Genomic DNA, 23,969 nt, shown 5'->3' with positions numbered 1-23,969 from the left:
GCTTTTCTTTCCTCCTATGCTTTCCCCCCAGCCAGGAACAACATCTCTATTTCAAGCAAGTTAGGTCTACAAATCGACTGTCAAGTTTATTTGTATTTCACGCAGAATAATGTCTTTTGATTGGAGGATCACTGTGAGTGAGTCGGAAGAAGTCAGCCAGTTCACAGCAGCTTGTACACAGTGTGCTGCACTTGGGTGAGAGCTGGGTCGATACGACTTCAAATCATTAGCACGATTATTTCAAATGTTTGCCTCGATGTGAGCTTGTAGAATCGGCTATTTTTGTACGCCACCATTTTACAATTAATTATAGTAAATAAATACATCTACTGATGCACACACTTGGACACATCATCAGTGTTGCTTCCTGGCATCACTGGGTGTTTCGGGTCTTGCAACAGACACCCTCTTCCAGGCGACCCGACCGAGGCTGATCAGACCCCGGTCTGTGTCAAAGTGGCATGCTACAGCCCCTACTGTCTCTTGAGGGGAGTAAGATACAGTGCTATTGAGGGGGTTAGGGTTTAGGGTGGCAGGAGACACTAAGAGGCTCTAGGCACTGTGGGTTGACTCCGGGCCTGGCTCCTCCTTCGTCTGACCAGAAGTACAATACTAGAACTATAATACAGGGGTAAAAGATTAAACAGTCTAATTTAATTGATTATTCAAAAACTCGTTTAACCATTAACCTACTATACTTGAGCAAAATGAATCGGTTATTGGTTCTACATCAGTTTCAATATATTTTTCGGTTATTTGCCCAGCCCTAACTCGGGTACGAGCTCAACACTTGCAGCAGCGGATGTACTTCCTGCTCTCACATAAAAGCACTTGGACTTCTTGGACTGTCGTTGCCACAAAGGCATGTCTCTTTTAGCCAAGCCTTTGATGTTTAAATCCAAGAGCAGCGAGATATAGAGTGCGGAGGCCACCTCTAATCAGTCATGGCGGTGCCCAGATACTTCCACCAAGACTTTTCTGCGAGGAAATCAAAATTGGGCATCGAGTCTCTCCTTTCATGGGTTTTGCAGCTTCCAAAGCCTTTGTATTGCAAGACATTTTCAGGACATCTTGATGCCAGTGAACATCCTTGTTGTTCGCTCGACGCAGCCTGCTGCTACTAAAAGCATCTGCGTTTAGCAAGAATAGTATACTCTGTATAGCTTCAAAAGGGGCTGAAGTTCAAGCTTAACATTAATATGAAACTGTCTAATAGGCCAGCATCACTGGTATAATATGATTCATACAGTATAAGGACTTGTATAATAGGCCTAAATATACAACCAAGTGATTTTCAATTTCCAAAGAGAGTGTAATGTGAGTGTATGCTTCAGTTGTTATTGTTTATGCACAGAATGTGCATAATATTCCACCACCATTTCATCCCTTGTACCTAAGGTGTATTTCCATTTTTCGTTTCATTTTCAAGGTTTCTTTTTAATGCTCATCTTTTCTCCTCTACTGTGTTCCAGAGGAGGTTGAAGGGCTTTTTTATGCTTAATTTATATTTTGTTGCATGCCGGTACCACGACGCGGGCCTCAAAATAGCACATCAGACAAGCTGTTCACGGGCCACGTTATGAGCCTGCAGATTGGCTATATTCAGCGTGCAACCAAGTATAAAATAAAGGCTGGCTTGGCGTTCTCACAACAATAACAGCAGTGTGACGACGGACGGCGGCGTTGGGCTCCCTGCCGAGACTGAGTCACTCGTATGTGCGTGCTGTATGATTTGAGCACTGCCTGTCTGCCAGCCTGCCATCAGCAGTTCCAAGGTGCAGCGCATGACTCAAACAGCGAGTTTTTTTTTTTTTTTCTCACGCCCCTCCCCCCCCGCTCGGCTACTTATACTGTTGGTGGTTCTGAAAAGTGCAGCTCATGACTCCCTCAAGGACCCAGGGGCTCCCCCAGCTAAATGATAGATAGTTAGGAACCAAATGGACCCTTATGGGTCTGTAACTCAGAGAGTGTACAAAAAGAGCATGAAAAAGAGTGTACAATCTCAGAGTTAAATTAACATTGATTTTACAATAGAAGTTGGGGTCCCAGAGATATAAATGCCATTAAATGGGGGTCCCTAGCCTTATGCATGTCAAACTGAGGGTCCTTGAAATGAAAATGGTTGAGAATCACTAGTAGAGCCGTAAACATCTTCTCTTATGGGGTCCCTGGCATATCTTTTGAAATGGGGGTTTGCGGGCTAATAAGTGTCAATTAGGGGGTCCTTGACATGAAAAAAGTTGGAGAACCACTGCAGTACAATACATCTTTGATAGCATTGGTTCTCAAAGTGGGGTCCGGGGACCCCCAGGGGTCCTTGGGGGGGTTCCAGGGGGTACGCGGCAAAATATGCTAATATAGTGTCACAATCATTTTAACCACTTTAACCTTTTATACTTTGGCTTTTCAAAAATAGCAGATATAGCGCGGCACCGAGTGCCGCACTATGAGCTTGTAGATCTGCTATTTTTGAAACATCGTGAAAATGTGTGTAAAACTTTGAACACATCTTTTTTAAAGCCAACATTTGTAACTCAAATCTGTGCTTCCGGGGGTCCCTGGAACAAAATATTTTGAGATGGGGGTCCGCGGCCAAATACATAGCATTTTGGCGGGTCCTTGACATGAAAATGGTTTGAGAACCACTGTTTTATAGACTCCGCCCGCAGCTGTAGTCCTTGAGCAAACAGGGGTCTGTCTGTCTGCACTGCAGTTTGAGTGCAGGTGACCACCGATCTAATTTCCTGTCTAGTTGAAGAACAGTAGCTTGGTTCTTGTGAAACCATTTCCACATAAAGACACATCATATTATCGTCACTGATGTCTGGCACAAACCTTGTATCATCTCCATACTTAAACTTTTTTATGTTTGTCTGTAAATGAATGCCCTACAGTACTTCATCGTACAAGAGTGTTGAGCTAATTTTTGAAATCTGGTTTTTAAAAAAATGTGAAAGTGAAAGTGTTTATATGTGTCTGAGTATTTTATGAATATCGAACCAATGAAAAGTATTACCAAGAGCTTGTGACAAAATAATAACTACGTTGGATCCATTGGAACAAGAGTTTATTTTTTCCATTTCCTGAAAAGAAACGGCTTTTGGACAAGCAAGGTCTCCACCCGACCGTGACGAGAGAGAGAGAGAGAGAGAGCTTCAGCATTTATGGTGATTAGATGCAAATTTTACAGGAATGAATAGCAAGGACGAGATGAAGAGAAAGCACAAAAGGCAGTGATTATCTGTTTGCAAAGTAAGTGTTGGCTCACTGATGCTTTTCTATGTGACTGCCAGGGCCGGATGTTGCACAGGGGCGGGGTGCAGGGGTGCAGGGGTGGCTTCCGCCCACCCGAATCAATAATTAGAATAAAAATATATGTTTACGATGTATATTGTCTGTCAGCCCTTTATTACAGAACAACAATAACTCACGATGGCAATCTGGGGCAGGCAGTGGGTTGTAAAATGTTGAGGGCGGGCTGTAGACTTGCCCCCAACCAATCACAACCCGTGACAACCAGTATTTAGGCACTCGGGTGACGCTAGAGGTAAAGGATCTAGGCTATGCTTCCAGCTCGGCCAGGCATCCATATAAACGTCTCTGTCGGGGGTGGAAACCCCATTATGTCCAAAAATGTTACTTTTCAGGATTCAAATTCAAAAATTCAAAAACAGCAAAAGTAGCAGATCGACAAGCGTCAAAACGTGTTGCTTCACGCCACGTTTCGAGCTTGTGGATTTGCCTCTTTTGGTGCTTTTGAGTGACACTGTAGTATGATGAAGTAGGGCATAAATGTACAAAAAAATCACACCCAGTGTGAAGTGGGCGGTGTGGTCACAGTGGTCATGACAGTGGGTGATTCACTAAAAAAAAACATAAATGTGTTTTTTTTAAGTGCACAGTCCTATTTATAGGACTGCACATGTGTCATGTGTTTCACTAGCCAATCACAGTCCTGAATAGAGTCAACCAGTGTACAATTGTGGCCAATCACGGTGCAGGGTTAGGGGGGTACAATGGTGGCCAATCACAGCGCAGGGTTGGGGGGGTGCAATGGATGGGGGTCCAAACCTCACATATAGGGGCGGTTGCACCGCCCAAAAATATATATATGGAGATAGGAGGTTTCTGTCCAGCAGCTATGTAGCCTACATTAAAACATTAAAACAATAAATAAAAAATAAGCATCAAAATCCTAAGGTGCAGTGAATTAAAACCGAGCAGCATATTGAAAACGGTAGCATCCGGCATTTATCAAGACGAGATAACATGACAGCGTGGCATACTGTATAACAGCACAGCGAGACAGAACAGAAAAAAGTGCATTCGTTTGGGCATAGAGCATGTAAGCATACTAGGCCCGCGTTCTAGGGAGTGAAGTGAGGTGAACTGTGAGGAGTACAGTAGGTTGTTCACCTGCTCGTGCTATTACAACCTCCTGGTGAAGACATTTTTTTGTGCTATTTTTTCCATTGGCTAAACCAGTGGTCTTCAACGTTTTTAAGCCCAAGGACGACCCTGGCTGAAAGAGAGATGAAGCAGGGACCCCACTACATACTGTATAAGATTGTATTTTCATAGATATCATAGACCAACGCCAAACCTCTTTGCCGAAAATAGCCGATCTACAAGCTCACAACGCCTCGCAGCGCGAGGCGTTGTGAGCTTGTAGATCTGCTATTTTTGGCTTAAGTTCTCTTCAAAGAATAGGGATAGTAGTGAACCCTATTATTATGGTTAATGTAAAAAAAAATAACAATCCAATCACACAAAGATTTGGTGGACCCCCTGTAATAACTGAGGACCACCTAGGGATCCCCGGACTCCCTGTTTAAGACCCTTGGTCTAAACGCAATGACAAATTCGACTCGCTCATGCTGCGTTCACGCCGGCATTCAGCTACAACAGATACAAAGATACACGTGTAGCTTTGTAGCTGAAGTCAATACCAGCTCAACCTTTTTTGTCTCTTTGTAGCTGCTGTAGCTTTTGTAGCAGAGCTATAGACGTCAGTGTCTTTGTATCTGTGTGTCTCCGGCTTCCATTGAGAAAGAATGGTATAGCCTGTATCTTTGTAGCTGCCAGTGTGAACGCAGCATCACTCTATACCGGCAGAACGCAGTCACACACACGACTCTTGAATTTCAAGCTTTCAGCTGTATTTTAGGCTGTGGTATTGTTGTCAGTGCAAATGCAATGCAATGTATACATTGTATACATTCTTACCTACAGTATGAACCACACACACACACACACACACACACACACACACACACACACACACACACACACACACACACACACACACACACACACACACACACACACACACACACACACACACACACACACACACACACACACACACACACACACACACACTCCATTAAGTTCTACCTTATGATAGGCTACATTTACTTGACTGAACGTTCACTCTCACCTCACCATTCCACGGTATGAGCCTTCAGGAACAAAGGCAATTGTTTTTTCCTTTTTTTTTTAATGTACAGTTTACTACACCCAGACCCAGTTGTGCTTATGCTCCCACGTGCACTGACTCCCTTTCACCCATATATGCACATAATAATGAACATAAATTTACATGCATAATAAATACACTGTGTTGGGGCCTACACCCCAACACTTGAGACACACGGGTAGATTTACCATCCCAGGCACGTGATAAAAGCGTGATTTATACAGTACTCGGCAGCGCGTCGGTGTCTCGCACGGATAATAGCAGATCTACAAGCGCGACGTGCCGTGAACTTGTAGATCTGCTGCTTTTCCACGTAAAATATCGTCCCTGTCGGGTGGAAACCTCATACGTCCAAAACTGTTACTTTCAAATTCAAAAGTATAGGGCGTTCAATTACGAAAAATCACAAAGAGCTAGAATACGGAGATTGGAGGTTTCTGCCCGAGCGCAACTATATATTGTACCGTATGCACATATAGGCTCTGCACAGCAGCAGCACACGGTGCACACGCCTGGGAAGGCACATTGATTACTGTGACATAATGCACACCGGCAGCCAGGGGTCTGTGGAATACACGGTGTGCCCACATCTAGTTAAAAGCCTCATTGATTTGGCCATTATTCACCGGGTTATGAAGCAACATGAGACCTGCATGCTAAAAGCTGTTGTTTGAAACACACGCACACACCGCTGCCTGAGGGGGTCCGTCCGTTCGTCCACACGGGACCCCCCTACCTACGTGTGTGTGTGTTTGTATTACTATACAGTACGTGTCAAATGTCCCCACTAGTAGTAGTAGTATTGTAGTAGTACAGTATGAGACATAGATATTGTGAGGACAATTTTCCTGGTCCTCACAAAATAAATGGTCGTTTTACGGTTAGGTTTAGGATAACATTTAGGCTGGGGTTAGGATTAGGCATTCAGAGGTTAGATATAAGGGTTGGGGACAGGTTGGAGCTATGCCGATTTATACTGAGTTGCATGTCCTCACAAGTGTAGTAATACAAACTACACTGTGTGTGTGTGTGTGTGTGTGTGTGTGTGTGTGTGTGTGTGTGTGTGTGTGTGTGTGTGTGTGTGTGTGTGTGTGTGTGTGTGTGTGTGTGTGTGTGTGTGAGTGTGTGTGAGTGTGTCACCCCGCAGGATTAGTTGTAGTAATGTGTTACCATGGTGACAGCAGCTCTCACTACCATGCATACAGTCTCCAACGTATCTGTCCACCCTCTCATTTAATTAGGGGGTGAAAGCCCTGGATATACATATGTAGGTGGTGAAGGTCAGTGATGAAGCCGTGGCCAATTCCGGCAGCCCGTCTGCGAGGCTTGGAGGGTAATAGGGGATGTGCTGTCAGGGACTAAAGACACAGCCACATGGTCCAGAGGCTCCTAACTAACGGCAGAGGCGATCAGCCCTGGGGGCCAAAAGGGAAACTTTTCCAGCCATACCCATTAAGAACTGTTTTTTGAAAAAAAAAATATATATATAAAAGATTCGAACTATTTTGTTCCAGGGCCTCCCAGAAGCAAAGATTTGAGTTACAAATGTTCGCTTCAAAAAATATATTCAAAGATATGCACAAATGTTCATGATTTTTCAAAAATAGCAGATCTACAAGATCACAGCGTGAGCTTGTAGATCTGCTATTATTGATTAGCCAAAGAAATCTAAAATGACACACAGATGCGTTCCCGGTCTTAATGGGTTACGGTTCTCAGTCTCGCCGCGACTACACAATTCTACAGAAGTCCTTAACACTAGCATGACTGAGGTTTCATTTATACCTACACAGCCTGAAATACGATCATTTTGATCCCCAAATAAGGCTATCCTATTGGCTACTGTCTCACCTCTGTGCTCCAGACCAGCTCACAGCTTCTCCCCCAAACCGTGGGGGGTTCCATTGTCTTCTAGTAAATAGCCATTAACATCTCAATTGCACTCTGCTCAGTCAGTGAACCCACATAATGTTGTTGTTGTAGGCAGGCACAAACATTATAAAATAGTAATGTAGTATATATATATATAAAATAGTATTATAAAATGTAATGGTAACTGCAGATTCTGTATGTAAAATCTTTATTAAAAAAAGCGTATAAAACAGCGCAATCTGTAGCGTCACATTAAACTCTTCAGTGAAACATGGAGCCTATATGAACGCTGAAGCCACTGTCTAATTACGTGACTATCTCCATTGTCCAAAACACATGGATATCTCTTGACAAACCAATATTAGTATTATTCATAATAATACTATTCATATTATTTGCCTATTATGCCTAAGCGTAAGTAAAGCGTCTCCTTGAACCTTCTATCATCACTTTCCACATCGCTGACAACAGCGCAACACGTGAACACGTTGGTATGTTTCCACATGTGACCAATCCTGCGCAAAATATGCGCGAGGTATATATGGTATATAATACATATTTATAATACGTTTCAGAAAAAAAAAAATCTGAGATGAATTGAAACAAATATTTAGGAAAAGTCATGAAAGGGGAACTTTCTCAGAGTTTCGTGAGAGAAGATAATCCACTTTAAATTCTCAAAATCGGTCATGTTGATGGCTTAGTCATGCAAGTGTTAATGGAATCTCGTCGTGGACCGAAAATAGCCGATCTACAAGGTTACAACGCGCGCTGATCGGCTATTTTCGGTTAATAGTTATTTTTTAGATGAAACTGAAAAAGTAGTAGAAGTGTTTAAACTAGCAATAGAATAGATTATATTAAACTAAAGAGTGTTTGAATTGGTCAAACTAGCTACTGTATAGAACGCATGTTCAGAAGCATCTTCCATAAAACCCTAATGGTCTCGGATATTTCATAAAAGCAAAATGTTAAAAGCCTCAATCTTGTGATTTCTGCAACTGGAATGAAGAACATAGGTTTAGGAAAAATATGAACAATACATCATAATCCTACATGTTGTGCTAATTGTTTCTATACTCAGTTTCATTGGGACGTGGCCTAACCAAAGGTTTTCACACTGGGTGAAAAAGGTGATATACCTGGATACGTGGGCAAGGCATACACCCACCAAACATAAATGATTGGTGGAAGTATTTCAATGAATGCGGGAGAGGACTGTTTACCTTAAAATGCCTTTAAGATACCTGGATATGCGTCTCTCTTTTCTCTGCCAGGGAATCTCCCTTACGTATGTAAATTAGAGGTTTGTTCAAACAATGGGAGGTGTGGGGTTCAGAGTGGGGGGGGGGGCTCAGAGAGAGAGAGAGAGAGAGAGAGAGAGAGAGAGAGAGAGAGAGAGAGAGAGAGAGAGAGAGAGAGAGAAACAGTGAACCAAAGTTGCATTGTGACATTCAAGGAAAAGCTAATACAAATATAAAATAAAAAAAAAGTGTTCTTAGGTCTTGCATAGGTGAGCAGTGTTAGTTTACAGAAAGGACATACTAATAAAGCATGACACACACACACACACACACACACACACACACACACACACACACACACACACACACACACACACACACACACACACACACACAGAGAGATCAGAGTGCAGTCTTGGGGCAAATATTGTACTTTTACTCCACTACAATTATTTGAAGACTTTAGCTACTAGTTACTTTGCAGATATAAATGATTACATTATAAAACATACATTAACCACTTTAGCCTTATTTTATACCTAGGCTATTTGAAAATAGCCGATCTACAAGCTCACAACGCGTCGCGTTGTGAGCTTGTAGATCGGCTATTTTCAAACATTTTAGTACTTGAACACATTTTGATACCAATACTTTTGTACTTTTACCAAGTACGTTTAAGGGTCATTAAATGGTTAAAATTATATCACAAACAAGGCTTACTTTATGTGTGTTTTCGTGTGTATTTTGGGGGGTAGAGATTTACATGCAGGCACAACATTTGCATGAAAGGTGTTGATGGGTTCAGTGGCCCTATTGTCTCAGGTCTCTCAGACAATAGGAGCTCCACCTCTATCACCATATTAACCACTTTAGCCCTATTTTATACATAGGCTATTTGAAAATAGCCAATCTGCAAGCTTGTAGATCTGCAATTTTCAAACATTTTAATACTTTCACTTTTGGTACTTTAAGTATATTTTGATGCCAATACTTTTTTTAAACTTTTACTCAAGTAACATTTTGAACACAGGCATTTTACTTGTTTTATTATGTTTATATTTTTATATTGTGGTATTGCTACTTTTATTTAAGTAAAATAACTGAGTACTTCTGCCATCACTGCCAAAAATACAGGTTACCACCAGTCATGTGGTTAATAAACTATTTAGTTTGTTTTCTAGTCTAGGCCCAGTAGTGCTCAAAAGAACAAAATGTAATGGACTTTTCTTGTAACAAGTAAGAGCATTTCTACATTACACTATTGATACTTTTACTTAAGTATAAAATGTCAGTTCTTTTTTTGTGCTTGTTGTTTAGTGCAAAGCATTAGTACCTCTACATAGTAACGTTTAACTTGTTAAAACTAACTAAACTAAGTAAATAGTTTATTTCCAATCTTTCTCTCTCTCTCTCTCTCTCTCTCTCTCTCTCTCTCTCTCTCTCTCTCTCTCTCTGACTGCCAACATTTAACATGCACATTCAAATGGTGGGGAGGGGAACATTTGTGTCTATCCAATCAGATGTGTCCAAACAGAGTTTTCAAACATTTGAACTGTTTGGGCGGTTGGGTGAATTCATTCTTCTCAACAATGTACTGCTGGCCTGTTGGTGTTTTTGGACTAGCTTTGTAAATGGTAAGCTGCTATTTTATCTAATTGTAAATCATTAGTAGGTTATACTGTTTATTGTATTTACTTTGATCAGTTCTCTACAGTCTGTTTGATCAGTTGTAGGCTAGTGTTCCTTTACCTGTATGAGTTCAGATTGTTTTAAAACATGTGGCCTAGTCAAGTAGCTAGTCAATTCATATGCCATGATTTAATTTGTCAGCATAATGCAGTATAGTAAAATACACAGACTTTATACATTTTAGTAACTAAAGTTGGATTGCTTTGTAGTTTGTCTTTACTGTGGCTATATTGAATACAATGGCAAAGCATTGCTTCATCCCACTAACCCCTAAAATGATATTTGCAGGGAGAATTCCATTGATTTCCCCACTGTTGACGAGGAAGTTTTATAAGGTACTACACACCCACACTCTTCATTTAACTTTTTTTGTGCACTCCTGTTTCAGTTGAAGTTTTCTGAGTTGTAATTGCTGTTATATTATTTTACAGTTGTTGGCACCCAGCGGTACATGTGTGAGGACCTTTCAGAGTTTTAACAGGTAATCTCCAGAATAAATTGCAATTTGCAGGACAATGGCTTGGTTTTCAGCAGAAGATTCAGCAGACAGTCAGCAGGCAATACACACACACACACACACACACACACACACACACACACACACACACACACACACACACACACACACACACACACACACACACACACACACACACACACACACACACACACACACACACACAGTAGTGTGGTAGAGTGTGGTAATTGTATTAACATTGTTGTGTTCCGGTTTCAGTGGTTTTGTGGTTTAATTGTAATTCTTTTTTTCTTCTTCTGTTTTTCTTCAAGGCTTCAAGGACTGCCATTTTGGATCTTCAGCCCTCCAGCAGTCCAAAGTTCAGGAGATCATCTCCAAAACCTCATACCAAACGCTGCATTCTCCAGGACCCAATGCTTGAGGACACAGAGCAACTCCAAAGATGGACTTCCATTTTGGATCTTCAGCCCTCCAGCAGGAAGAAGTTCACAAGATCATCTCCAGGACCTTCAAACGCTGTGTTCTCCAGGACCCAATGCTTGACGACAAAGAGCTTGAGGACTATGTTTTTAGTGCAAACATTTTAACTCAAATCTTTGCTTCTGGGGTCCCTGGAACAAAATATATTTCTTTATTTTCTGTATTTCTTCCTGTGGATTATACCAGGGACACATGACTTGGATTTAGCTCTTCCTTGGACCCAGCCACCGTGGATTACATGAGTAGCCTACAAGTGACTTTGTTTTCCTTTTCCCGCTATTTTTCTTTGCTCTTCTTCATGTCACTACTTGCTGACTATATGTCAGTCTATGTGGATTATGCGGTCGACACACACTGACATTTTGCACCGTAATCCTGTGTATAACGCACTGACTTTTAACTTTTTTTTCCAAGCACCTTAACTAACGTCCATAAGTATATCATGCACAGTATACATTGCTGCTATGTTCATGCACATATCTTATCTCAGGTACTAGTGTGAGTATATAGACACAAATTTCACCCACTTTTTTTAATTAAACCTGTGATGTGACAATAAACCTGATTCTGATTCAGAATATTTGAATATATATTTTTTAGAGTGAACATTTTTAACTCTAATCTTTGCTTCTGGGTCCCTGGAACAAAATACTTTTCTTTGAAACAGTTTACCTTATCTGTGTGCTCCTGTTCCATTGTTTTGTATACATTTATTTTCTTGATCAATAAACATAATTACATGAGTTCTGCCTATGTGTTTTTCTATATTGTTTGTGTGTGTGGATATATATATATATATATATATATATATATATATATATATATATATATATATATATATATATATATATATATATATATATAAAAATTAGTGCAGGTAGTGGGGGGGAACTATAAACCACCCCTCCCATTGGGGGTGGGGGGGGACAAGCCACAGCCCCTGGGGGGGTGGGGGGGGGGACAAGCCACAGCCCCTGGGGGGGGGGGGGGGGGCCTTTAAACCACCCTTCCCACTGAGGGGGGGGGGGGGTATAAACTAGGGGGTTTATACAAGAATTAGCATGCCGAATGTGGGGTGGGTGGGTGGGGTTATAAGCCACAGCTTCCAATCAAATGTAGTTTTCTGCACATGCTCAGAAGTGGTTGGGGTGGAAGGGTGAGAGGGGTGGGAGGGGTGGGTGTGTGAGGTCCTTGCTGGCAGACATGCAAATGAAGGTCTCAGAAATGGTACATACACCTGAATATGTGGGAGGTATGTGGGAGGTGGTACATTAATGAATGAGGGCAGCATACACACACATACTCCCTTAAGTATCAGGGGTATGCCTGAGGGATACCCTCCCAAAATCATTGCTTTTCACCCAGTGTCAGTCACGAGTTTCTGCTTTTCTTCAGATTCTTGCTTTAACCCATTAAGACCGGGAACGCTTCTGTGTCATTTTAGATTTGACCTATAACCATTATGTTATACTTTGGCTAATCAAAAAATAGCAGATATACGACTGAGTGTCGCGCTATGAGCTTGTAGATCTGCTATTTTTGAAAAAGTTTGAATATATATATTTTTAAAGGGAACATTTTTTTTTTTTTTTTACTTTTTTTTTATTGGAATTCTTAGTAAAATGATAAACAAATCAGAGTATAAACAACTATAAAATATAAAACAAGAAAAGACAATGACAAATAATTTGGTATGAATTCAAAAAATAAAATATACAACATAAAAACAACAAACAAACAGTTATACAGATACAAAAAAAACAAAAAACAGAACAACAACACACTCTTGCTCTCATACTCTCTTCCAGCACAGATCTTTTTGTGAAAGAAAAAGGGAACATTTTTGACTAAACTTCTACTTTTTACAAAATATGTTCAGATGGGGGTCCGCAGCCCAACGCATATAATAAACGGCCACATTTTGACATGAACCACTGATCTAGCAACATAAGTTTTTTTCAGAAAACTGTTTTGAGAAGACGTTCCTGGATTGAACGGGTCAAAGCAGGCATCCCAGGCTGTGGTTCTCTGCCTACTATTCCCTCCCTCTCTCTCCACCTGGCTCTACCAGTGCATGTGGGTCATGCAGGAATCGTGTGAGCCAGCATGAATTAAACGCAGCGAGACAGTGGAACATTTTGTCGACGTTGCTTATGTCATCCCGGAGCGTGCACTACCGTGACCCCGTTTACGTGACGACTTTGACCGCTCATTTTTTTTTTTTTTTTTTTTTTAGAGGAGGACTTTCTTTTTTTTTTTTTTCTTTCAGGGAACTGTCAAATGTTCAATGTCAGAATGGGTCACACAGATCATTATTATGTCTGCACCGGCTGTAGTCTTGCAGTAACCAGACGATTATATAGACCTCGTGCTGATTTCATTTCTGTCTAATAAAGTATTCAATCAAAAATAGATATCCAATGGTTCTGGGGCACAACTATTGAAACACAAAAGCCACACAGAAAAGTGTGACAGACTGTAATTAACCATGTGAACCCTTGCATCCCTATTCTGGGCACGTCATAATAACGGGCGAAAATAGGCGAACTTTCTGCAAAAAGAGCCCATCTACAAACTAGAGGGAAAAAAGGAGGTGGCCAGGTACAGAGACCCCTAGCCTTCAAGTAGTTAATTAATCAATCACACCTCCACAACCCACGGACTTCCATCACTAGCCTGGGTGCCAGCCTGCTTCGCTACGTTCGGCGGATTTTTTTTTCTCTCTGCGCTTCTCAGTCTGGAATGCACCCGATTGACTCGTCTTTCAGAACTACACAGGAAGTACACAGGAACTACATATGTTACGTTCGGCAACGTCGTTGCTGATTGGATGTTGTTCAAACGAATGACGAATCAAAACGATCACACCGTTTTTTTTGCACCACAGACCAATCAGAAGCCACGGTAGGTTTGGAACCTTGGCTGCTGTGTCCCGCCTCCTGGAGATAGGAGGCATTCCAGACTGAGAAGCGGAGAGAGAAAAAAAGTCCGCCGAACGCAGCGAAGCAGGCTGGCACCCAGGCTATTCCATCACAGCCCAGCCTATCAGAGACTTCCCTGAGATGTCCCCTGGCAAAACCCAGACACGCTGACATGTGATTCAGAGCCTCCGTCTCTGATGAACTGATGACGAGAGAGACGCACGGGGTGTCTGCCTTGTCTTGACCACGTGAGACTAACGATCCCGTCCACTTCACCAAGACTTACGAGTTCATTCTTTCTCCGTCTGTTCAGACTCAGAACAGACGGGCAGATGTTGCTGCGGTGTAAGAGCGGGGGACTCATGTGGAGTGTCGCGCTGTTGTTTTGATTCACACTAAACGAGGTCCCAGGAGATCGTTTAACCCATTGAGACCTGGAACTGTCTCATTTTTAGATTTGAGCTAAAAAGCATTATTTTACACTTTGGGCTATTCAAAAATAGCAGATATACAAAGCTCATAGCGCGGCACCGAGTGCCGCGCTACGAGCTTGTAGATCTGCTATTTTTGAAAAATCGTGAAAATGTGTGCAAATCTTTGAATATATATATATTTTTAATGCGAACATTTTTAACTCAAATCTTTGCTTCTGGGGGTCCCTGGAACAAAATATTTTTATGGGGGTCCGCGGCCAAATACATATCATTTTGGGGGTCCTTGACATGAAAAAGATTGAGCACCACTGATATAGAAACATACGTTTTTCAGAATACTGATGAGATTGAGGAGACATGTAGAATCGGCTTCAGGACTCAATGGGTTAAACAGAGTTCGGGAATGCCCATAAATGGCGCTGTCCGCCGCAGTGGTCCCTCGCCGTGATCAGTGCGGTTCCAAAATAATCCACCAGCGCGACAACAGTGACACAGTTATTAACCCACGCGTGGCCACCGTGTGCACTCTGCTGCCGTTACCGCGCACGGCGCCCGGGCATGAGGGAGTATCCGAGAGAAATGGACTGTGCGGTGTGTGTGTGTGTGTGTGTGGAGGGTAATGTAAAGCACAAGCTGTGACTCAACGGGGCATTGGGCATCGGTTTGCTTATGTTTGGCCGTGGCTCATATGTTAATAGCACTAATTGTTTCCTAATTCGACGCGAGTCAGTGACTCGCAGTTTAATACTCCGCAGGGATAATTACAGGGACGGTGGAAAGTTATCCGTCTGGCTGGATGACGACCCGGTCAGCCGGAATAGTTTTTTTTTTTGTGCGTCAAGAGAGAGAGAGAGAGAGAGAGACGGCTATAGTGGCTGATGGGGAGATGGCAAGCGTGCCAGAGGGATTCCCCTGTTCTTTGGAGGGATGATGTTTAAAGCAGCACTATGTGACTTCGTTTTTTTTATGAATAAAATGTAATTTTGTCTAGTCTTCTTTTCAAAGGTCATGTCTCGCCTATAGACACTAGGATCTGACACAAATTTGTATCCCTAGGCTGAGCAAGCAGGCAGGCTCTATTAGCTCAATGGTAAAAACATTCTGCTCTTGCGCAGGAAACCGGGTTCAAATACGGGGTAGAAGAGGAAAGTTACGGTGCTGCTTTAAGTTCTCCCGTATTTAGCACGTCACATCCATACTTAATCACACATTATTTGGAGCCGTGCAGGGAATCGACTTTTCGTGACAGTGGAACAGGCTGGAGCCAGTTAAAGCTGTCACAATCATGAATTTTGACTTGATGATTTATTGTCACGAAATTGTGATTAACGATGTAATTGTTTTTGGCGTTGAACACTGGAACATACTGTACTGTATAAAACATGATTACAATTCAGTTTTACTTTTTTTTGTTTTAGGCTTTGTAAACAACTAGAGGTTCGGGCTACGTGACCCTCACATCTAGTAGCCTACCACCATATAGGCTATCTACTATTATTCCTCAAACACAAACCCCTCAGGTACAGGGTGACTTGCTCTGCGTTGGCCTGGTTGATCATCATTGGGGTTTCACTATGCTCGTGAGTTATAATAAGATAATGGTATAATGGGTCATTTGGGTAAATGCCTATTTTTGCCTCTTATTAGATGACGTGGAGCTATATGTATAGTGTTCGGGAGGGTAAGGACTGTATTAGGCGGTAGGATAGGATAGTAGTATTTGCCACCGGGAATCAAAAATAATTCACAAGGAGACAAGGATGGAGTGTTGCTGCTAGGCACAGTCTTTGTTGAAAGTATTACAGTACAGTTTAACAGCACAGTATGGCAAGACACATAGACCCCTTAACAGACGACGTCATACTGGCTGCGTGCAGCCAGTATGCGCGCAACGAAACCCATTATATCAGGTCTCGTTAGGACGCGTCTCACTAGCCAACACACACAAGAGGGGGTTGGGGTGTGCTGAAACCAGTGCACCCCGAAACAGGTTGGGAATTGATTGCGTGAAACAATCACCTGTGCGTCCAGGCTCAATGTTAGTAAACAAATAATTGGTCTATAGCCGGGCTATGTTTGCATGTGTGGTTCTAAAGGAGCGAGGGGAACAAAAGAGGTACTCAATATAGTACTGTAGGTTACAATAATTATCAAACAAATACAATATTCCTCCTATGACTGCAAAACAATCCTACTTCACAAAGCACAGAACACTCAATACACAATATACAGCATACATGTACACAACATAGCTGTTCACATATACACAATACACAGCAGTTAAATATTCACTTTGACTTACTTTATGTCAATGACGCACACAGCTTAAAGGTTCATCAAGTAGAGAAAATAATAATAACTTCTTAGATCTAAATAATATACACATTGCAAGCTGTGTTTCTGCTGTGTTTCTCTCTCATCTCCTTCTTCTCTGGACTGAGAAGGAAGCTCTAATGAAGAGCACCAGCGCATCTGCTGAGTAGCACAGGTCACATCGACCTCGATCGTCAATCTAATTGAGGAGGACCTGTGCTAATCAGCACACAGGTCACATTGACCTCGATAGACCATATTCACACGGTGGCCATGTTTCTATGAAGTCAATGAAAGTAGCCCCCCCCGGGTGGCGGCACTTTCAATGTTAAATTCCAATATGGCCGCCGTGTGAATATGGTCTATTGGCAATGCAATTGAGGGCCTTTTGTACATATAGACACACACACACACACACACACACACACACACACACACACACACACACACACACACACACACACACACACACACACACACACCTACACAGATAAACCAATCTGTTAAAACCAAAATAATGTACTATTGCCAAAACAGGCAATATTTAATGATTTCGTACTTTTGAATTTTGTTTTAAAGTGTGGAAATAGCCCACTATTATACGTTGCGACGCGTTGTGAGCTTGTAGATTAGCTATTTTTGAAAATGTTTGAACATTTCTCAACAGATTTAATTCATCGTCTCTGTTGGGTGGAAACATCATACGTCCAAAGTTGCCCAGGATTCAAATTCAAAAGTAGCAAAAATAGCAGATCTACAAGCTCAGCTGTGACGCTGTAGTATGATCAAGTAGGACGTTAATTTACGAGAGAAAAAACACAAACAGTTAGAATATGGAGACAGGAGGTTTCTGGCCGACAGCAACGTTATTCAGATGAACGGTAATTTCAAATAATTGCCATCAGGCGATTATGTAATAATTGTGACAGGCCTAGAGCCAATAAGCCCGGAATGCTGAAACTGTTGTAGGGACTGCTGTCAGTATATTGGAAGATTGCTGCGTACTCTACAGCTCCCGAGCGCTGCCAGCGAACACTATAAATCAAGCTAAATTATGTCATTTATATGATTTCTTAATGGACAGTCCATTCCCCCCATTTCCCCTAACAGTGTTTTACTGTTGGGAGACATAGTGGAGGAAAGCTGAGCTGGATAAGTAGAAGAGGGTGCTGGCAGGATTCATGATGTTCTACTAGCGGGCATCATAACCACTCCACCATCTCTGGTGCATATATAATTCATATTCCTGTTGCAAGGCTACTCAAATTAGAGTGTTGAAGTAATAATATGGTGTAATGGTGTGTAGATTGGAAGAGTGGGTTGCCCCAGATACAGCATGCATGTGTATAGCCTACTAATTACAGTCATTTTGATATAAGTGTAAGTGTTGCGGTTTATAGTATTTATACAGGAATATATGTGTAGGGGGTTTTCTCTAAAACACAACTTGCTTTGTCAGTGTGGCGCTAATACCTCACATTTTTGTGTCTTTCCTTTTTTATAATGGAAGGAAATGATTAACCCCAAAGAATGCTGCGTGTAGAAAATATATGATCCATAACTCATTAGCCATGTTTTCCTCGCTGTCTCTTAAGTCATTGCAGTGGTTATTTACATAATTTCCTCTGTGCTTGGATGTGGTGGGAAGGGAGGCAGATTAACTACTGTAGCAACAGTTTTTTTCTCCTTTTTTTTTTTAGAAGTGCAACATTTATTTAAGTTCAGTCTCACATGTCATGTTTTCTGCTGCAACACTGAAAAAAAAAGGCTCAGAAACTCTACTTCGGATTCCCACACCGAAATATATTCTTAATTAAGATATACAGTATACACTTTATATATATATATATAGTTGCTGTCGGGTGGAAACCTCATACACTTGTATGTTCAAAACTGTCCAAAATTCAAATTAAAAAATAGCTCAAAACTTGTAGATTGGCTATTTTCGCTACTTTTGTGTGACACTGTAGTATAACGAATTTGAGAATAAATGTAAGTAAAAACGTAAAAATGATATGGAGATAAGAGGTTTCTGCCCCGACAGCAACCATACTTATTCATTTAAATGTCAAACTCTCTAACCCAGGCCAATCAGCAATAATGACCCTTCGCGTGAATGAAAGTGCCACCTCAGGTTTAGTTTGTGTTCAGTGTCATGCGATGTCACCTGTGATTGTGCCTTATTTCATCACAACCCCTCCCCTTCCCCTCTCCCCCCCCCCCCCCCCCCTCCCCCTCCCATGTGCTGTCTGTGTCTGTGGTCTACAGGTCCTCCGCTGCATTGTTCATCTGCCTCCTCCTCCCCTGTCGAGCAACTCCCATACCCTCCCCCTTGCCTCGTTGCAGCCAATGAGAGCCAGGGAGGGTTGCTAGGTAACTGTGCAGCTCAGCCAACCCCGGACTCTGACTCCGAGGATGAGTTTGGCCCCGATTCATTCTTAGTTAAAAGTGGCTCAGGGAACCTGTACGCTCCTGCCCCTGCAAGAACCGATGGTGAGTTGGCTTTAAAATGAAACACTACTGTTGCTTTTTGTAGAGGGTTAGAAGCAGTGGCCCCCTGCTGGGCATATTGTGTTGTAGTGGGTCACACACCATGGCTATGGGCTAGAGTGTGGCCCTTTTCTTTCTTTAAAAAAAAAAGAAAAACTTTACCGAGCACCACAAGAGAGCTGGACAACTTTGAACCACTCTATAGCCCCAGGACATGCACAGGGGGCTCTGAAGAGAGGCCTGCAAAGCCCTACCGGCTTTAATTCAAAGATACTCTGTGTGTGTGTGTGTGTGTGTGTGTGTGTGTGTGTGTGTGTGTGTGTGTGTGTGTGTGTGTGTGTGCGTGCGTGCGTGCGTGCGTGCGTGCGTGCGTGCGTGCGTGCGTGTGTGTGTGCGTGCACATGCGTGCGTGTACGCGGTTGGTCTGGGAATGCTTGTCAGACATCTCTGTTCTGTTTTAATGCATGCAGGTGGGTGTAGCCTACATGAATCACTTCATGGAGGACGCATCGCATAATTACATCCTCCTCCTCAGCACTGACAGGGAAATATGCAATAGAAACGTTTACCCGTACACCACCAGGCGCAATACAATCCTTTTAAGCAGCACTGAGTGTCAGCAGTGACTTTCATGAAGTTTTATCGAGACTTGTCGCTTATCTCGCAGAGAACATGGTTTGGTATTTTTGTTTTTCTTAACGCAGCTAAAGTTGGACAGCGCTCTCGACTCACTTGTTCGCGAAGCCGATGAAGTAGTTAAACCCCCGAGAGAGAGAGAGAGAGAGAGAGAGAGAGAGCCCACTGCTGCAGAGGAGGGGAGATTAGTTTGGGATGATCCCGATGTGATTTCCCATTAATAAATGTCAGGCTCTTGCCCTTCTCAGAGGCTGCCACTCAGGGCTGGATTTGCTGCTGCATGGGGATGATATCTGGCCCTCTGGTCATTCATTTCTATTGGCCGGTGGGGATATGTCTCATCCCTGCTTCTGGTCACACGGAATACATGCATACGTTTCCTTCTGGGAAATGTATATGCATGTATGCGCACACACACACAAGGGCTGGTAACTTTCCTCAGAAATGATATTCGAATATTGGTCTTAAAAATTGGCAGATATTTGAATATATTCGAATATATTCGAATATATTCAAATATATTCAAATATATTCAAATACTATTATTATTATTATTATTATTACATTTTTTATTTTATTTAAATAAACGTTTTTTTATTTTGTTTATGTTTATTTGACAGGGACAATACAAAAAACAATGTATCAAGTGCTCGGATCCAATAATACATTGTTTTTTGTATTGTTCCTGTCAAATAAACATGACTTTTTTTTTTTCTTCGAATATACGTATTTCCCCACTATTCGAGGAATATTCGAAATTCGAATATTAATTTACCAGCCCTAACACACACGCACGCACACGCACACGCACACGCGCACACACACACACACACACACACACACACACACACACACACACACACACACACACACACACACACACACACACACACACACACACACACACACACGTTACAGCATGCTGGCACAGAGAAATGTGTGGATCATTAAAACTAGCTGATGGTAACCTGATGTTTACTGTTACGGTCAAAACACATGATCCTAGGAAGAGTATCATGTAGCATATTCTCTTTTTTTAATAATATACCAACATGATGTCATTCAAACACTGGATTCATGTTGTGTTTCTCCCATGAGTAATGAATATGCATGCTCAACATGTGTGTGTGTGTGTGTGTGTGTGTGTGTGTGTGTGTGTGTGTGTGTGTGTGTGTGTGTGTGTGTGTGTGTGTGTGTGTGTGTGTGTGTGTGTGTGTGTGTGTGTGTGTGTGTGTGTTTTTTAAACATATATATACAGTATGCATTTGAAAACACTATAGTGTACAGTATGTCTTTTAGCCCAGTGGTTCTCCAACATTCATGTCAAGGACCCCCAAATGTATGTATTTGGCCGGCCGCAGACCCCCATTCAAAAGGATTTTGTGACAGGGACCCCCATAACAGAAGATTAGTCAGGATTTCTAAGCTGTGTTTAAACAGTTCCTCATTTTGCTGGGGAACCCCGTCAAGGACCCCCGGTGGACCCCGGACCGCACTTTGCGAAACTAGCGTTTTAGAGTCCGAAGCGGCTCCTTTCTCGTCTCCCGCCGGCACCACCGGACCGTGACGTGAAATAAAACGTCCTAAATAATTGATTGGGTTTCACGAGGCAGCCTGCCCACAGGCTGGAATTACATCAAACTCCAAAGTGCCGTGGCTGTCTTGAACTGCCTCAGAAAGCCCACTGAATGAGTTATTAAGCCCACCCGCAAATCTCCCCCTAATTCCTACCGCAGCAAGACTGCCGGTCGCCCCGGCAGTCACACGGCTATGTGTGTGTGTGGGTGTGTGTGTGTGTGTGTGTGTGTGTGTGTGTGTGTGTGTGTGTGTGTGTGTGTGTGTGTGTGTGTGTGTGTGTGGGTGGGTGTGTGGGTGTGGAGGGGGCATCTTTACTGCAGCAGATTTGTCTTTTAACAATGCCTGTGATTTGCATACAGTAGGTACAGCGTTTAGGGTCTGGCTCGGGGGCTGTCAGTGAGGGGTAGGAGAGGATTGAAGATTGGAACGCACCCCCCCCACCCCCTCCCTCCCACCCCTTGCCCCGCTTGCTTCCACAAGACAACTTAAGGCTGTGTGACATTTCTTTAATGTAGCAGGATGTAGCATGCTGCTCTGTGGCTGTAACCTTCTCTGCAGCTCATTTTTCGCGTGTCATATACGTAGTGCCCGGCTCCAGGCGCTGTCGTCGTTGTCCTCCTCAACACCGAGGGACTTTTACCCTGTTGCAGTTGCGTGTAAATAAAGCAGTAAATTATGCAAATTGGTCTTTTTTTTTCCCATCCTGCTTTCGCATTTTTCACTAGTTGTGATCGCTGAAGGTCTTTGGCGGTAAGCAGCCAATTACAATAAGAAAGAGAACCTCCGCTATTTTGTTCACTTAAACCATCTAATGAGCCATAGTTTGCTCCACGCCTCCTCGTGCCTTCTCCGGGATTGCATCCAAATGACTTAACCCATTAAGACCTGGAACTGTGTCATTTTTAGATTTAGCTAAAAAGTATTATTTTACACTTTGGGCTATTCAAAAATAGCAGATATACAAGCTCATAGCGCGGCACCGAGTGCCGCGCTACGAGCTTGTAGATCTGCTATTTTTGAAAAATCTAGAAAATGTGTGCAAATCTTTGAATATATATACTTTTAAAGCGAACATTTGTAACTCAAATCTTTGCTTCTGGGGGTCCCTGGAACAAAATATTTTGATGGGGGTCCGCGGCCAAATTCATATCATTTTGGGGGTCCTTGACATGAAAAAGATTGAGCACCACTAATACAGAAACATACGTTTTTCAGAAAACTGTTGGGATTTAGGAGACATGTAGAATCGGCTTCAGGTCTCAATGGGTTAACATTGAAGGCTTGCTGGTTTCATTTACTCCAAACTGCATGTCTTGCATTTTTATGTGTGTGCGTGTGCGTGTGCGTGTGCGTCTGCGTGTGCGTGTGTGAGCGTGAGCGTGTGTCAAATATCATTTTATTCTTCCGTGGTGGCGAGCAGCACAATATACTTCCATTGCCGCAACCCCTTGACTTTGATGACTGAGTGAGTTTCAATTTCAAGCCGTTATCACAGTCCAAAATGGCCACTTAGATCTGGTTAGTGGAATTCAGGTGAGGTATTATGGGGTAGGGGTTGATTAGGTGTGATTACTGTATATAGATGCGTGTATGGGAGTTTGTGGCTTTCTGCGACAGCATCTTTCCTGCTGGCTAATCAAAAGCAGTGACACTATTTAATCTACCCAAGGACATACATTATTGATGTATTCCAAGTGCATTTAAAGGTGCTGTAAGTGATTTGTTGTGCTGAGTGACTATATTCTGAGAGTAATCATTGCTATAGAGTGTGCATTAACGGGGGTCTCCCCGTCTCGTCGGGTCTTTAGTAAACAAATACAAATCGGAACAAATTGCATCTGATTAGGAGAGAGAACGCATACAGATTGCAAGATAATCAAGTGGAATTATAAGTAATGCCACACACAAATGGAACACTATAACATTGGAGATGATAAATGGGTTCTCTCTCATGATTGGATGAAATTGGTGTTCCTCCTGAAAATGTATGTTTACTAAAGAACTGGAGAGATGGGCGAGATCGCTGTTTCTGAACACCCTAGCATGTTTTAACCCATTAAGACCTGGAACGCATCTGTGTCACTTTAGATTATAAAAATAGCAGATATACAAGCTCATAGCGTGGCACCGAGTGCCGCACTATGAGCTTGTAGATCTGCTATTTTTGAAAAATCTTGAAACATTTAAAAAATATATTTTTTTCAAAAAACAAAACATCAGGTCTTAATGGGTTAACCCCCCAAAAATATCGCTTATACCACCTTTAATGTTCATTCTCAAGTACATTAAAAACACGAGTACATAAAGAAGGCAAACGTTTTAGTGGTGGGGGGCCTCCCCTCAGCTCTGCACCAC

General features: G+C 42.3%; 1 protein-coding gene and 1 long non-coding RNA gene across 2 annotated transcripts in view; both read left to right on the top strand.

The window, feature by feature from the left end:
• The window catches only part of tenm4 (teneurin transmembrane protein 4), a 359,498-nt gene that overhangs the window by 107,973 nt on the left and 227,556 nt on the right, over positions 1-23,969 (top strand). Inside the window, 1 exon segment of the mRNA XM_084064566.1 lies at positions 19,179-19,403. Within this exon segment, the coding sequence (XP_083920692.1) occupies positions 19,179-19,403 (225 nt within the window).
• On the top strand, positions 10,142-11,184 carry LOC311050363. Its single transcript, XR_014601289.1, has 4 exons — positions 10,142-10,229; positions 10,573-10,619; positions 10,716-10,765; positions 11,074-11,184. It is a non-coding gene; the product is annotated as an uncharacterized lncRNA (long non-coding RNA).

This window comes from Gymnoscopelus microlampas (assembly GCF_963454915.1).
Source record: "Gymnoscopelus microlampas genome assembly, chromosome: 8".
NCBI classification, from domain to species: domain Eukaryota; kingdom Metazoa; phylum Chordata; class Actinopteri; order Myctophiformes; family Myctophidae; genus Gymnoscopelus; species Gymnoscopelus microlampas.
This window is presented reverse-complemented; position numbering and strand designations above follow the sequence as displayed.